The sequence below is a fragment of the Copadichromis virginalis genome, linkage group LG3, assembly GCF_057382275.1.
Source record: "Copadichromis virginalis isolate Kocher_CV1m ecotype Utaka linkage group LG3, C_Virginalis_male_GT1.1, whole genome shotgun sequence".
In the NCBI taxonomy this organism is placed as follows: Eukaryota; Metazoa; Chordata; class Actinopteri; order Cichliformes; family Cichlidae; genus Copadichromis; species Copadichromis virginalis.
Window position 1 is genome coordinate 24,075,630 of NC_140620.1, and position 12,596 is coordinate 24,088,225.

At 40.9% G+C, this 12,596-nt stretch overlaps 1 protein-coding gene across 1 annotated transcript; it reads right to left on the minus strand.

Moving 5' to 3' along the window:
• Positions 1–7,258: 7,258 nt before the first annotated feature.
• Positions 7,259–11,265, minus strand: LOC146713551 (butyrophilin subfamily 3 member A2-like). Its single transcript, XM_085438586.1, has 6 exons — positions 11,230–11,265; positions 9,296–9,401; positions 8,648–8,989; positions 8,226–8,513; positions 8,040–8,150; positions 7,259–7,758 (listed from the first exon to the last, which is right to left on the minus strand). The coding sequence occupies exons 2-6, from the start codon at positions 9,393–9,395 to the stop codon at positions 7,259–7,261; spliced, it is 1,341 nt and encodes a 446-aa protein (XP_085294712.1). The 5' UTR covers positions 9,396–9,401; positions 11,230–11,265.
• Positions 11,266–12,596: the final 1,331 nt, after the last annotated feature.

Consider the following 12,596-nt stretch of genomic DNA (forward strand, 5'->3'; position numbering starts at 1 on the left):
TGCACAGGGCGCAGGGCGTGTTTATGATGGAGCCTTTCCCACCACAGCGCCGGCACGTTGAGCGCATCATGAAGGGTCCATTTCTTTCATGTAGCTATGGTCGCTAGCCAGCATGCTAGCCGCATGTGGCTTGCCCGAGTCACTCAGTCCTTTTTGAGCATTTCAACATGCTGCCGCCGCAGACCCTGGCCTCAGATCCAGCAAGTTTAGCGCGCTGATCTCCAAAAAAAGTCCCGAAGGCCAGAAAGACGTCAAATAAGTGTCTCGTGCTGAGAACTCAAACAAAAACTCCTCTTCACGCTGCCATCTTGCTCGCCCCTCCGTGAAATTCAACCAATCAGACAGGAACATGGGTTTGCTTTCTTCTTCTGCTGCTGTTTATCCACATTACTGCTGCTTGTTGGGACTTTTTTGCTCAGGACTTGATGCTGTCTCTTTATCATGTTATTGCTTTGGAGCTGCATTCCTTGTCTTCAGGGAGGGGTGAGAGCTTGCTTGCTTGTGAGGTTGAGAGACACATGGCGCTGTAAATAAGTCAGCCAGAAACTTGGCCTGCATGTTTCCAATGATGTTAAAATATAACTTTCTTCCGACTGCTGCATGTGGAAAATTGATTCAGGTCTGCTTTTCACCTGAAAGTGACAAACTAAAACATGTTCATTATTATCATCACTGCTTAATCAACACACATCTCTCTCTCTCTCTCGCTCTGTGTTTTTGTGAACAATCCTTTCTTAAAAGCAGAAAATGAAATTGTAGTTGTTTTTGGCTGATCAACACAAAACCTTTTTCCTATGATTATTTTTCTTTTTCACTCTTTTTTTTCTTTTTTTTTCGTTACAATAGCTGGTGACCTGCAGAATCACCGCTCTCACTCACAATCAAAGGCAATTACTTTTACACAGCGCACAAAAACACTGTGATGTCAGACACATTCACACTCACTTTTTCATCTGCATAAATAAACCATATGGCTGGAGATATGTGCCATGGTGATCCATAAGCATGATCACCAGTTTATTTAATTATTTTTAATCCAACAAAACAAATAAACAAAAACATGATGCTGATGCTACACACACACACGAGTCAAGGTGCAGAAAAACTGCTCATGGAAACGCTGCACACTCTCTGTTTCCCTCTCTTTGAGTAGTTCTCAGACAGCTCTTGATCTGATAATGTGTAGCTTGCTCATCAGCTCAAAAAACAAAAACAAAACTGCAACGCGACATCACACAGTAGTTGCTCTGCCCACAGCGGCAAAGTCTTACACTTTCATATTCAACTCAGCTTCTCCATCATGTACTTTTAGATGTTTCATACAGGGTTCAGCATATTAGTTGTTTTCACAGGTGTGCTCTACATCTCAACAATGGCTCATAATAAGACGACAGTCTTTCACACAGGTCAAGTGCCTCTATGCACTTCATTAGTTTAAATATTTACCTATATCACTTCTCCTCACATGTCATTGTACTGAATTTAAGCAACCACAAGCTTAATGTAGATTACTTTTAACAACTATCCACCTCAATAACGTCTATGGTTTGGCACACAGGCTGTTAACATTTTGTGTCAGGAAGGGGTGGGGGGAAAGCCACCCACCAGAGCATAGCTGCTGATGTGGGCTGGCCTTTTCCACACACTCTTCAAGGCTGGTGTGTTTTCTGAAAACTTCTAACATTTGAATCTCTTCCATTTATAAGCCTGCGATTAACCGCACGGCTCAGGTCCGCGTGAAACCCGCGTGACCGCGCTTGCGTGAACCCGCGCAGCTGTGGAGCCGTCGCTCCCTCTCTTTTTTACATAAATACTTTGTGCTGCCAGGAGCAAAGTCCAGCACAAACGTCTGTCTCCCTCCGACTCACTCTTGGTTGCTTAGAAACCCATGATAACAACAACAGTCGGTGTCACAGACCACATGTTCTGCTCCGCACACACCCACACAACAACAACAACGACGACGACGACAACAAAAACAACACAAAATAGGCCTATCGTCCAGCACAGTCTGGACCCCGCGGAACTTCTCAACGCCCCACAAAGTGGCGGAGAACTCACCTCTCGCCACACAAAGTAGCGAGGAACCTCTTGCTCCACAAAGTAGCAAGGAACCTCTTGCTCCACAAAGTAGCAAGGAACCCGGGTATCGCTCCACAAAGTAGCGAACTTCTCAACGCCTCACACAGTGGCGGAGACTGCACAACCACACGGTTATAGAGTCGGGCTCTTCTCAACGCCTCACACAGTGGCGGAGACTGCACAACGACACGGTTATAGAGTCGGCCTCTTTAAACTTACTTGGCGTTGCTTAGAGTGTAATATCAGCCCGAATCCCGCCGACCGTCATTCATCGAGGAGAAAAGACAGACCGCGAATCCACAGGAACTTCCTGGCTGACGTCAGTCTTTCAGCGTGCCTCTCCTCCCCTCGGTGAATGCGATTCCATGGCTCCGGCATCGAAGGACCAATTAATGATAGGTTTGTAGCTTGAACCTATTCGCTGGAACGTTAAGACAATATAATTACACTGCTAAGCAAGACACAAATAGGCAAAGTTCTTCATGTTACTCGTGCACGGGAGAGACCGGACAGAGCGCCGTCCCTTCGCTTGACCCCAGTTGCTCTCGTCCGTTCTCCCATACACTGTCCTTTTATTGAGGTTACATGAATATGCATAGGTTCATTAACATACGACGTCTACATACAAACAAAGAGTACCTTGCCTGTGTGTGTGTGTGTGTGTGTGTGTGTGTGTGTGTACTGCTGATCAAAGGGTCAAACATCCTTGGTCAGGAAGAGGGTAGCCTCCCCCTCACCCTATATGGTTCATCCTAGATAACACGGTGAGGAAGTCCTGCAGTTCATCTAAACAAAGAGCACTTAGACTAGAACAGACGCAACTACGTTAATCCTACCATAAAACAATAAGACATGGTATGACCTCTCATGCTCCCAAAGTGCTGTCTAATACACACAAAGTTTGCAGACTATCAAGGATCAAAACCTCTACCAATCTACAACTAATTACAAAACTCTAAGCATATATAAGTAAATATTTCTAAGCATAAATGACAATCAACAATACAAATCTAACAGTGAGTCTGCAGCCGATGTTGCAGACTGCCTCATGGCTGAATCAAATCTGTTGAAGAAATGATTCAGTTCATTTGCCCATCTCACATCCCTCCCAGGCAGAGAGTTCTGCTGTTTGTGGCCCGAGATGGTTCTGAGGCCTCTCCAGACTTCACCAACGTTGTTTTGCTGAAGCTGGTTCTCCATCTTCTGCCTATAGCTGTCCTTCCCATTCCTTATCAGTCCCCTCAACTCTCTCTGCACCCTTTTCAACTCCTCTTTGTCTTTGGATTTGAAGGCCCCCCTCTTCTGCTTGAGGACAGCTTTAATTTCTGGGGTAATCCAAGGTTTGTTGTTGGAAAAACACCGTACAGTCCTGGTAGGTACGGTGTTATCCACACAGAAATTAACATAGTCAGTAATGCATGTAGTAAGGCTGTCGATGTCCTCTCCATGGTCGTCACAGATCACCTCCCACACAGTCGACTCAAAACAATCCTTAAGAGCCTCCTCACTCTCCTCCGACCATCTCTGCACTGTGCGGGTGGCTGGTGGCTCCCTGCGCACTAAGGGCTCATACACAGGGACAAGGTGCACCAGGTTGTGGTCAGATTTGCCCAGTGGAGGGAGAGGTGATGAACTGTATGCCTCTTCTGCATTGGCATACAGTAAGTCCAGTGTTTTATTGTCTCTGGTTGGGCAGGTCACATACTGGGTGAAGGTGGGCAGTGTGGAGTCCAGTGAGGCATGTTTGAAGTCCCCTGATATTATGAGAAGGGCTCTCGGTGATTGTGTTTGCAGTCTGCTGACCACAGAGTGGAGAGAGTCACAGGCTGCATCCGCGTTGGCCGAGGGGGGGGGGCATATGCTGTTATTGCGATAACATGCGAGAACTCCCGGGGCAGATAGTACGGACGCATGCTAACGGCTAACAGCTCAATGTCTCTGCTGCAGAGTTGTTCTTTCACAGTGATGTGCCCAGGGTTACACCTCAGCTCTTCTCTGACAGGATGGTGGGAGTTTCTAACAATTACAGAGTCTTCATTAATTCCATGCAAACATACACCTATCTGGAACAACCCTGACATATTACAAAACAATAATATGATTAACTTCCCAGATTGGAGTTGCAAAGGAATTAAATACTTGGAGCATATTTTAGAAGGAACAGACTTTATTCCATTTGACAGACTAGTTATACAATATGGGATCAACAAGAAAAGATTTTTTTAGAATTTGAACAAATTAAATCCATAGTAAAAAAGAAATTTAAACCCAGTAAAGTTGAATTACAAACACCACGAAGTGTGGTACAATTTCTTACTGTTATAACCACCAAATTATTGCCTAAAATATACAAAACACTTTCTAAAATAGATGAATCAATATCCCTTCCTATTGCTAAATGGGAAGCAGATTTATCGATCAGCTTAGACCAAAACGTCTGGTATCAGGTATGCTTAAAAACCTTTCAATTGATTAGAAATTACAGTCTTCAAAACAATACAAAATACTACATAGAGTACTCTATGCAGGTAATCAAATGTTCCAGATGGGCTTTATGTCATCTAACAACTGCTCACACTGTCAAGGCAATACACTGGACAATTACATCCACACTCATTGGTTCTGTCCACCAGTTCAGAAGTTTTGGCGTGGGATATGTGAAGAATTATCAAAGTGTCTTAAATAGTGTGTTTGTTGGGCAACTTGGATGATGTCACTACAGAAATAAATACAGCCTACATGGTTTTCACTGCCCTGTGCATTTCCAAGAAAACAGTCCTCATAAACTGGAAAAATAAAAATAATCTAAATTCTAACCAATATACAAACCATGTAATAGATCACATTAGTCTTGATACAGCCTCTGCCACCACATTAAATTAATCGCTCTAGGCGTCTTTGATCGGCTCCATCACCTAGCGGGGTGGGGGGTCGTGGTTTTGTCCTGCCTTCACTAGTATCGCGGTTGCGAGGGTAGGTGCAGGCTTGGGCTGAGGGTGTTCCGCCTCCGGGTTGGGACTCTGGGTGGGCCCAGGGGCCTTGTGCCCTGGCTGGTATGTCGCCGTGGTTGTGGGTTGGTGTGTGCGTGTAGGCCCTGCCCTGGCGTGGGGGGCCTCTGATGCGCCGGCGGAAATAGGGGTGTCTTCAACTGGCGGGGAGTTTGTCACATCCTTGGTCTGGATGGGCCTGAGCTCCCTGGCCGTGGTGTATTCCTGGTAGTGGGTGTGCCTACTGGGGTCAGTGGGGAAGCTGGCCCCAGGGTGGGGCTTCTCGCCCCCCATCCCTACCTCCCTAAGATAAGAAGGAGTCTCACCATCTGCCTAATTTCCCTCAGTGACTGGACATCTCAGTTGAAATTACCCCACTGTGTGCTATCTTATACGTCTATAACTAAGTGACACAATTGTTGTATTGTTAAAAGTTGTGATCAGTACATAAAATAAAGAAATTTCCATCACACTTATCATTTCCAAGTAAGACTTTTCCCAATCTACCAATTTGGAAACCTCACCAGCGATTCTACTTTCTGAGGTGGTTGAGGAAGTTGAATGCCAGCATCAATTCAAATTTCGACAGGAGTGTGATCGAGCGCTTGCTGACAAGCTGCATTACAGTTTGGTATTTATACATGTGTGTATATATATATATTTATATTTTTATTTAGTCTGTTAATATTTGTAATATTTTTTTACTGTACTGCTTAGTTACTTGTCTTCTGCTTGTCATACACATTTGATTGCAATGCTGACCCTGTGCTAACTTGCATATGACAAATAAAAACTGAAACTGAAACAAACCTCAATTCAGCAGTTCACCTTAAACTCAGTTAACATCCTCCTTTCCAATTTTTTGCAGAGCTCCTGGTTTATCCCCACTTCAGTTCTCAGTGTATTCTTTAAATTGTCAATTTCAATAAAACCTTTAATCTGCCTCTGACTGTTAGAGTCTGACTTCAGAGTCCATCTCAGCCATCATGACATTATAACCGTGACTTACATGTATTTCTTTCACTGCCATGATTTCTGTTAGATTAATGTAATTATTTTGCTATATACTAAGATACAGCTGTCTTTTTCTTAAGCCTGTGTTATGCTTAACCTCCTCACTACTGCATATGTAGAAGTGGAGGCATGCAGAATCCCCACTGCTTCCTCTCTCTGGACAGATAATACTTGTGTACCCTTTCTGCTACATATATCCTGCTGAACTGTGTTTGATCTGTGTAGACTGGACTGGACACCTACTAAGAGGGTACTTAAGGTATAAGTTGGGTCTGTTTCTTCTGTCCCTTACTGAACTCCTGAACAGTATTGGTCAAGTTACTTGAAAAAAGTAATCAGTAACTTTAAAGTAAATAAAACCAAAGACTAGCAGTCCTGTTGCTCTATTTTCACCTGTTTAGCAGGAGTGAGGCAGGCGGAGGTTTGCCCTGGTGCAGGTGTGTCGCAGCCGTCATGTCAGTGGAAGAATCCAGGAGTTTCTCTGTGAGTTTCACAGCGTAGCCTACTCAGTGCTTGTGCGGAAGTTTAGGGGGTGTTTTTGCTGTAAAAATAAGTTTTCTTTGAACAGCAGATGCTAATGTTTTTGTCACTTTTTATGGAATCAAACTCATAGTAAGGTCAGTACTTCCACGCTCATACTCTCTCCCGCACTCCATATATTATCCATTGTTGATCTGCACACAGCTGTTGCCACGAACGTCGCACTCGCTTACGTCATTGTCATGAGACACTCGCAAAAAAAAAATCATGGTTTTAGTAACGCAGTAACGCAGTGTGCTTACGGGAAAGTAACAGTAATCTAATTACCTTTTTTGCAATAGTAATCCCTTACTTTACTCGTTACTTGAAAAAAGTAATCGTATTACTTTTCTCTGCTGCTGAATTCCTTACTGCACTGCTGCAGTGAATGAATTCCTTTTTGCAAGAATAAAACTCTCGAAAGACAACTCCAGCAGTTCACTTGTTTTATTTAATGCACTAAATTTCCAACACATTACACTGAACTGAAAACTTAATCACTGATTGAAATGTATGTTGACTATTGCACTACTGCACCAAACAAATCTATAATGCAGTAATTTGCAAATAAACACAGGATCTGTAACATTACAGTATTTATTGAGTGTTAAGGATAGACATTTGTTTTAATCAGAAGCAAATTTAAGACTAACCTACTAATGCAGTAGTACGATCACACTATTAATGTGATCACTTTTTTTTTCTTCCTCTGAGATCAGTGTACTGTCTTCACAAAAAGTTTGTTCGGAGTCTGTACTCTTTAAATCAGGACTGTCCACAGTTTCTATATATTGTAACACTTTCTCTATGCTTAGTACCAGTCTCTCAGATGCTGTCACTGTCTCATTCAGGCTCCATTTGCATTCTACGACTTTTTTTTGAAGATTTATAGATTGTGCACTGGAGGAGCCTTTATCTTGCTCCACTGAGTGGAGCTCCGTTTCACTGGCCTCCACCACTTCCTCAATTTTTATTAATTTCAGTTTAAATTTCTCTTTCTCCTCTTTCAATTCTTTCTTGTGTCCCATCAGTGTCCCCACCATGTTTTTATGCTCTTCCTCCTTCTTCTGTAATTCTTTACTAAGTTTGTTCATGTTATTCTCAATAGCCTTCATGTTTTGATTCATGGTGTCCAAGTTCTCTTGTTGTCGGGTTTCTGTTATCAAATAGACAAACAGGAAGTTTCACAGCTAATGTTTTTTAAACAGACACGAATAAGTTATATGTGACTTAATATTAAAATCTCAGTAGGGCATTTAAATAATACATTTTAATTCAAATGTGTTTCAGTAACAAAAATGTTTTCAAAAACAGTTAGAAACCCATGTGTGTTTTTATTGCTACTTTGACAAAACCTACAAAAAGACATATGAAGACTTGCTGTCAATTTAACAAATCCAAGAAGGTTAAAACTAATACATTGATGACTTAACTTACTGTGTTTGTGTTTCCACACAGCAAAGATGAGTACAAGGACACTCATGACACAAGCAGTGAAGCTGATGGCAATGCAAGCACCAGAGGTACATGGAGTCCCAAAAAAATCATCTGAAATATGAGAAAAAGTTAGACTTATGAATATATACAAATATAGAAGCATACCCAAATCAAATGATTTTTTACCTGGAACATGTATGTGTGTCTCTCTGCTCTGGTTGGTGTTCCTCTGTTGGACTCTGCAGGTGATGTTGTTACTGTGTCTCTTCTCCACAGTCACTCTGCTGCTGGCAGTATAGAGGTCATCAGGACCTCTGAGGGTCTCTGTAGGTCCAGCAGAGAGGAGGTTTCCCTCACCATCCAACCACAGCAGCTCAGGCTCTGGATACCAGCCTGCAGACTCACACTGTAACACCACTCCACTTATGGATTGGTCAATCCCTGCTAACTTGACAACTGCCTGGGAAACACTCCCTGGTGAGCAAAATAAGCATCAATTGAAGGACAGAGTAATAATTATCATGTCAAACATGCAGTACTAATGGCTGGTAAAACACTTCTGAGTACACAGATAAAAAAGAAGAATAACAAGAATAACTTCTGCTTACCAACAACAAGCTGGACAGTAATCTCTTTATCCAAATCTGGAAAGTAACATCTGTATATTCCTCTGTCTGAGTGTTGTACTTTGGAGAGTTTCAGGGAAATATCTCCATGCTTCAGTTCAGTGATGTCCACTGATGTTCGTCCTTTGAAAGATGAATGCTGATTAACATGAAGGTCTTGACCTTCATGCCACACATGGACAAATCTGGGTTTAAGGTCAGGTCTTGCCCACTCAAAGGTCATACCAGAAGCATCTGAAGCCGGTTTCAGATGGCATGGCAAAATAATGTCATCACCCACCATCACAGTTACTGCCTGCGATGGACCAACTACCTGAATCTGACCTGCAAAGATGATTCCAGCAATGAGACACAATGAGTGCAAAGATGATTCCAGCAACTTATCCAAACTTATTTTATACATTTTTTATTTATATGTAACAGCTAAACACAACAATTGTATGTTTTTATCAAATCCCCTAGATGCCAATGTAATTTAAACAAGTATGAATAAAACTTGATAATGTGATCCTGAACTCTCAGTGACAGTTAAAATCACCTGTTACTCTGAAAATACTAATCTACCACACTCTAACAAAGATGCAGTCTTTAGTCAAGTCTGATTATTTTGTTTTGTTTTCCCAAAGTTACCTTCACAACAGCATGTTAGGAGAAGCAGAACAGGAGCCTGATGAAAAATGAAACATGCGAATCTTGATGTAGGCTGCCCCTTACTTCGCTTTAGCACCATGATGTTCTGTGAAAAAATAAATAAATCATAAAAGTAAATAAATAAGCTATGTTCAGACTGTGTTGTCTTGTGAATATGTAAGAACTACTTCTAGATTGATTAATTTGCTGTGATCCAATATTCAACTTCTTTAATGCATGAAAGACAAAACAGATGTGTACTATTGCATGTATGTGAAAAATAATACAATAACTTTGGGATTCAGGAGAACAGGAGAGTGAAACAATCTGCCAGGGCTGCTTTATAGTCTTCTGAGCTAAGCTATTTCAAGTGTGCTGCATCAGAATAGTACCAGAGGAAACAGGCTGTCCTCTTGCTGTAATAATATCAGGCACATTTTTTAAAAATCTATTTGGCCTGCATCTGTTTGATTCATCTCTTTCTGCCATCACTTACTGCATTGAATTTTAGATCAGCAGTTTGCAAGTTGGCAGTCAGTCAGTCCCTCACGTTAACTTTTATCGAGTGGAAAAAAGGTTAGCGTTCATCCTCCAGCTTCACTGTGTTTCTGTTATGCTAAGATAGTTGTGTCGCTAGCAATCACGTAGCACATCATTATATACCAACTAGTCCAACTTCAATAACCCTACAAAAGTCACTGCTGTTTAGTTTCTGTTTTCATTTATGTTGGAAGTGATAGCACAGCTGTACGTTTTAATCTTTTCAGAAACATTTCAGTCAGAACATGCTATATCATTTTTAGGTGGAAACTAGCGAGCTAACTTCCTGCTAACTTCTAACTCCGTTAAATTTAATACATTCTGTTTTCATGGATGCCTGGATATTAAACTTCATTGTTACACCTGATAAGGCAGCAACGCTGATCATTGTATTAAAGATGAAAGAATTTAGACAGTTTTTAACTCTCAGTGTTTGTTTGTTTTGGTGAGGCTCCTGACTATGGTAGCCATAATGCTCAGACAATCCATCAAACTGTGCGGCTTTGTAACTTAGCAAAGTCATACTAAAACATTTTTTGACAGATTTCTGAGTGCTGTGTACCACATAAAATCGGTTCGAGGTCAGTAAGCACAACCAGAATTCACACATAAGGCGCACCAGATTATAAGGTACACTGATGATTTTTGAGAAAATTAAAGGATTTTAAGTGTGCCTTGTAGTACAGAAAATATGATACATTCTGAAACTAAATGTTATGGGCACAAATATTTTGAAAGCTGATATTTCCCACAGGTGGTCAACAGTGGAAATTACTTCTATAAAGGTCTCTGTCATTGAAGTCATTGTAATATATATTCAGCAGCATGAACATTCATATGGTTTATGCATTTATACATACAATGGTATCGGATAGTGGTATAGAACCAAACACAAATTGACAATTTGTACTACAAGCCAAATGTTTTAACATACCCACCCATTCTTAAAAATCAGGACTTAGGATTTATTAAAATCAGGAAATGACCTTGTCAAAACAAAACCAACTTAAGTTAAAGATGAAGAACTTACATACAAATTAACAGCTAAATTCCTGCCACAAAACCAATCATGTAACTACCATTACTGTTTGTTTAAGTACGGTTGAACCTGGTAATGACAGTTTTAATTGAGTTGTTTATAGTACTCGGTCATAGAATGCAAATGTATGACTTCTGTTTCAATAACTCTCATACTCAACCTCAAAATGAATTACCACTGTGTTATGCAGAAAAAATAATTGTAATATTCAAATTTCCTAAAAAGAATAGTTAGCATGAGTAACTCAATCTTAAAATCTTGAATATCAAGTTGTTGCACAAAGGCAGTGTGCCCCCCACCCATATCTACATGACAGCTAATCATCACCAAGTAATCTCAAAAGAAGATTTCATACCTGTTGTTGCTCTCAACACTTACTTCAGTGCAGTCAGTAAGTCAAAGTTCTAAAATAATGTACCTTGATCTAGGATTTATATAGATCAAGGTACATTCTGGTTATCTCTGTCTCTAGTAATTATTGACTTGCAATACTCTGCCAGCTGATGATAATTAAAGACAAAGGCAAATAGGTGTTTAAGATGTGAGTATGAGTAGTTCAGAACCAATATTACATTGCTTTAGTAATTTTTAAGTGGATAAATACATTCACTTAACTGATTGTCCAATATGGTGTGGTTTCAATGTGGTAGTGGTGTGTGTGACTGTGTGATAAGGTATTGAAAATTATATTACGCAGAGAGGTGTGGTGAGGAAAACATCAGACTTCACTCTATCTTAACTGAAGTAATTACTTTATAGTAGATGGTCTGCTTGAAGCTTTGCTCCGGTGCATGTGTAAAAAAAACAACACACTGCTTCAGAAGCACTGTATCGAGGCTTGATTCATTTGGCCAGAGTCACGTGATCAGTGATGTCCGAAGCTTCATTTAGAACATAACTGATTCAGTGTCTGATTCAATGGTTTATAAGGAAGTGAATCATTCGCGGGATTTGTGGAGTGTTTTGATGGTGACAGAAAGCGAACCATTTTTCATTCCATTGAGAGATTTGGAGCCAGCGTGGAAGAGAGGAGGTTCTGTTGTGTGGGAGTATTTTTAGTTGATTTTGGTGAATCGGGTGGGTTTGCCAGCTTTCTGTTCTTGTTGTTTGTTTTTGTTTTGTGCGTGTTTATTTTATCTGAAAATGTGAAAAATGTCAAGAATCTGCTTTTCATAATATAAATATCATTAAATAACTTTAGATAGACTTCCATTTGACTCTTTACATTTAATGTAATCTTAAAGTCTTATTATACAAAATGTGCAGCAATTGAATTTGTTTATTTGTTTTAGCTGATAGTCTGTGGGGCCCAGGAAGCCTGTATACTTGCATCTCTACCAGTTTCTGTGCACTCCAGCCTCCTCTGTTCCATGTGAGAGGATTTTCTTTAAGGCAGGAGAAATTATCTCCATGAAAAGAAAGAGACTCGGCCATCACAGAGGAACAAATTCTCTTCTTAAATAAAGAGAATTTGTTCATTTGGCCATCGCTACTTTATAGTCTCTTGGCAAGATCTTGCACATACGGACAGCAACTTCTCAAAATGGCCCGCAATCCAATTCCTGCCAGCTTTAAATACTCTAAGACCACGCCTTCTCAATTCAGACTGGCCTATAAAATAGTTGCAACCGAGGCCGGCCTCTTCTTTACTGGGGAAAACAAGATGGCCGCCACAGGGGTAACCTGTGGAACATTTTGCTACATTAGTGCTTCCCTACAACT

Excerpts from the sequence above, each read along its gene's own strand:
- LOC146713551 (XM_085438586.1), bottom strand. The coding sequence starts at position 9,395 with ATGGTGCTAAAGCGAAGTAAGGGGCAGCCTACATCAAGATTCGCATGT. Across the intron at positions 8,990-9,295 it reads CCTAACATGCTGTTGTGAAG|GTCAGATTCAGGTAGTTGGT; the intron begins GTAACTTTGGGA and ends TCATCTTTGCAG. Across the intron at positions 8,514-8,647 it reads TACTGTCCAGCTTGTTGTTG|GGAGTGTTTCCCAGGCAGTT; the intron begins GTAAGCAGAAGT and ends TTTGCTCACCAG.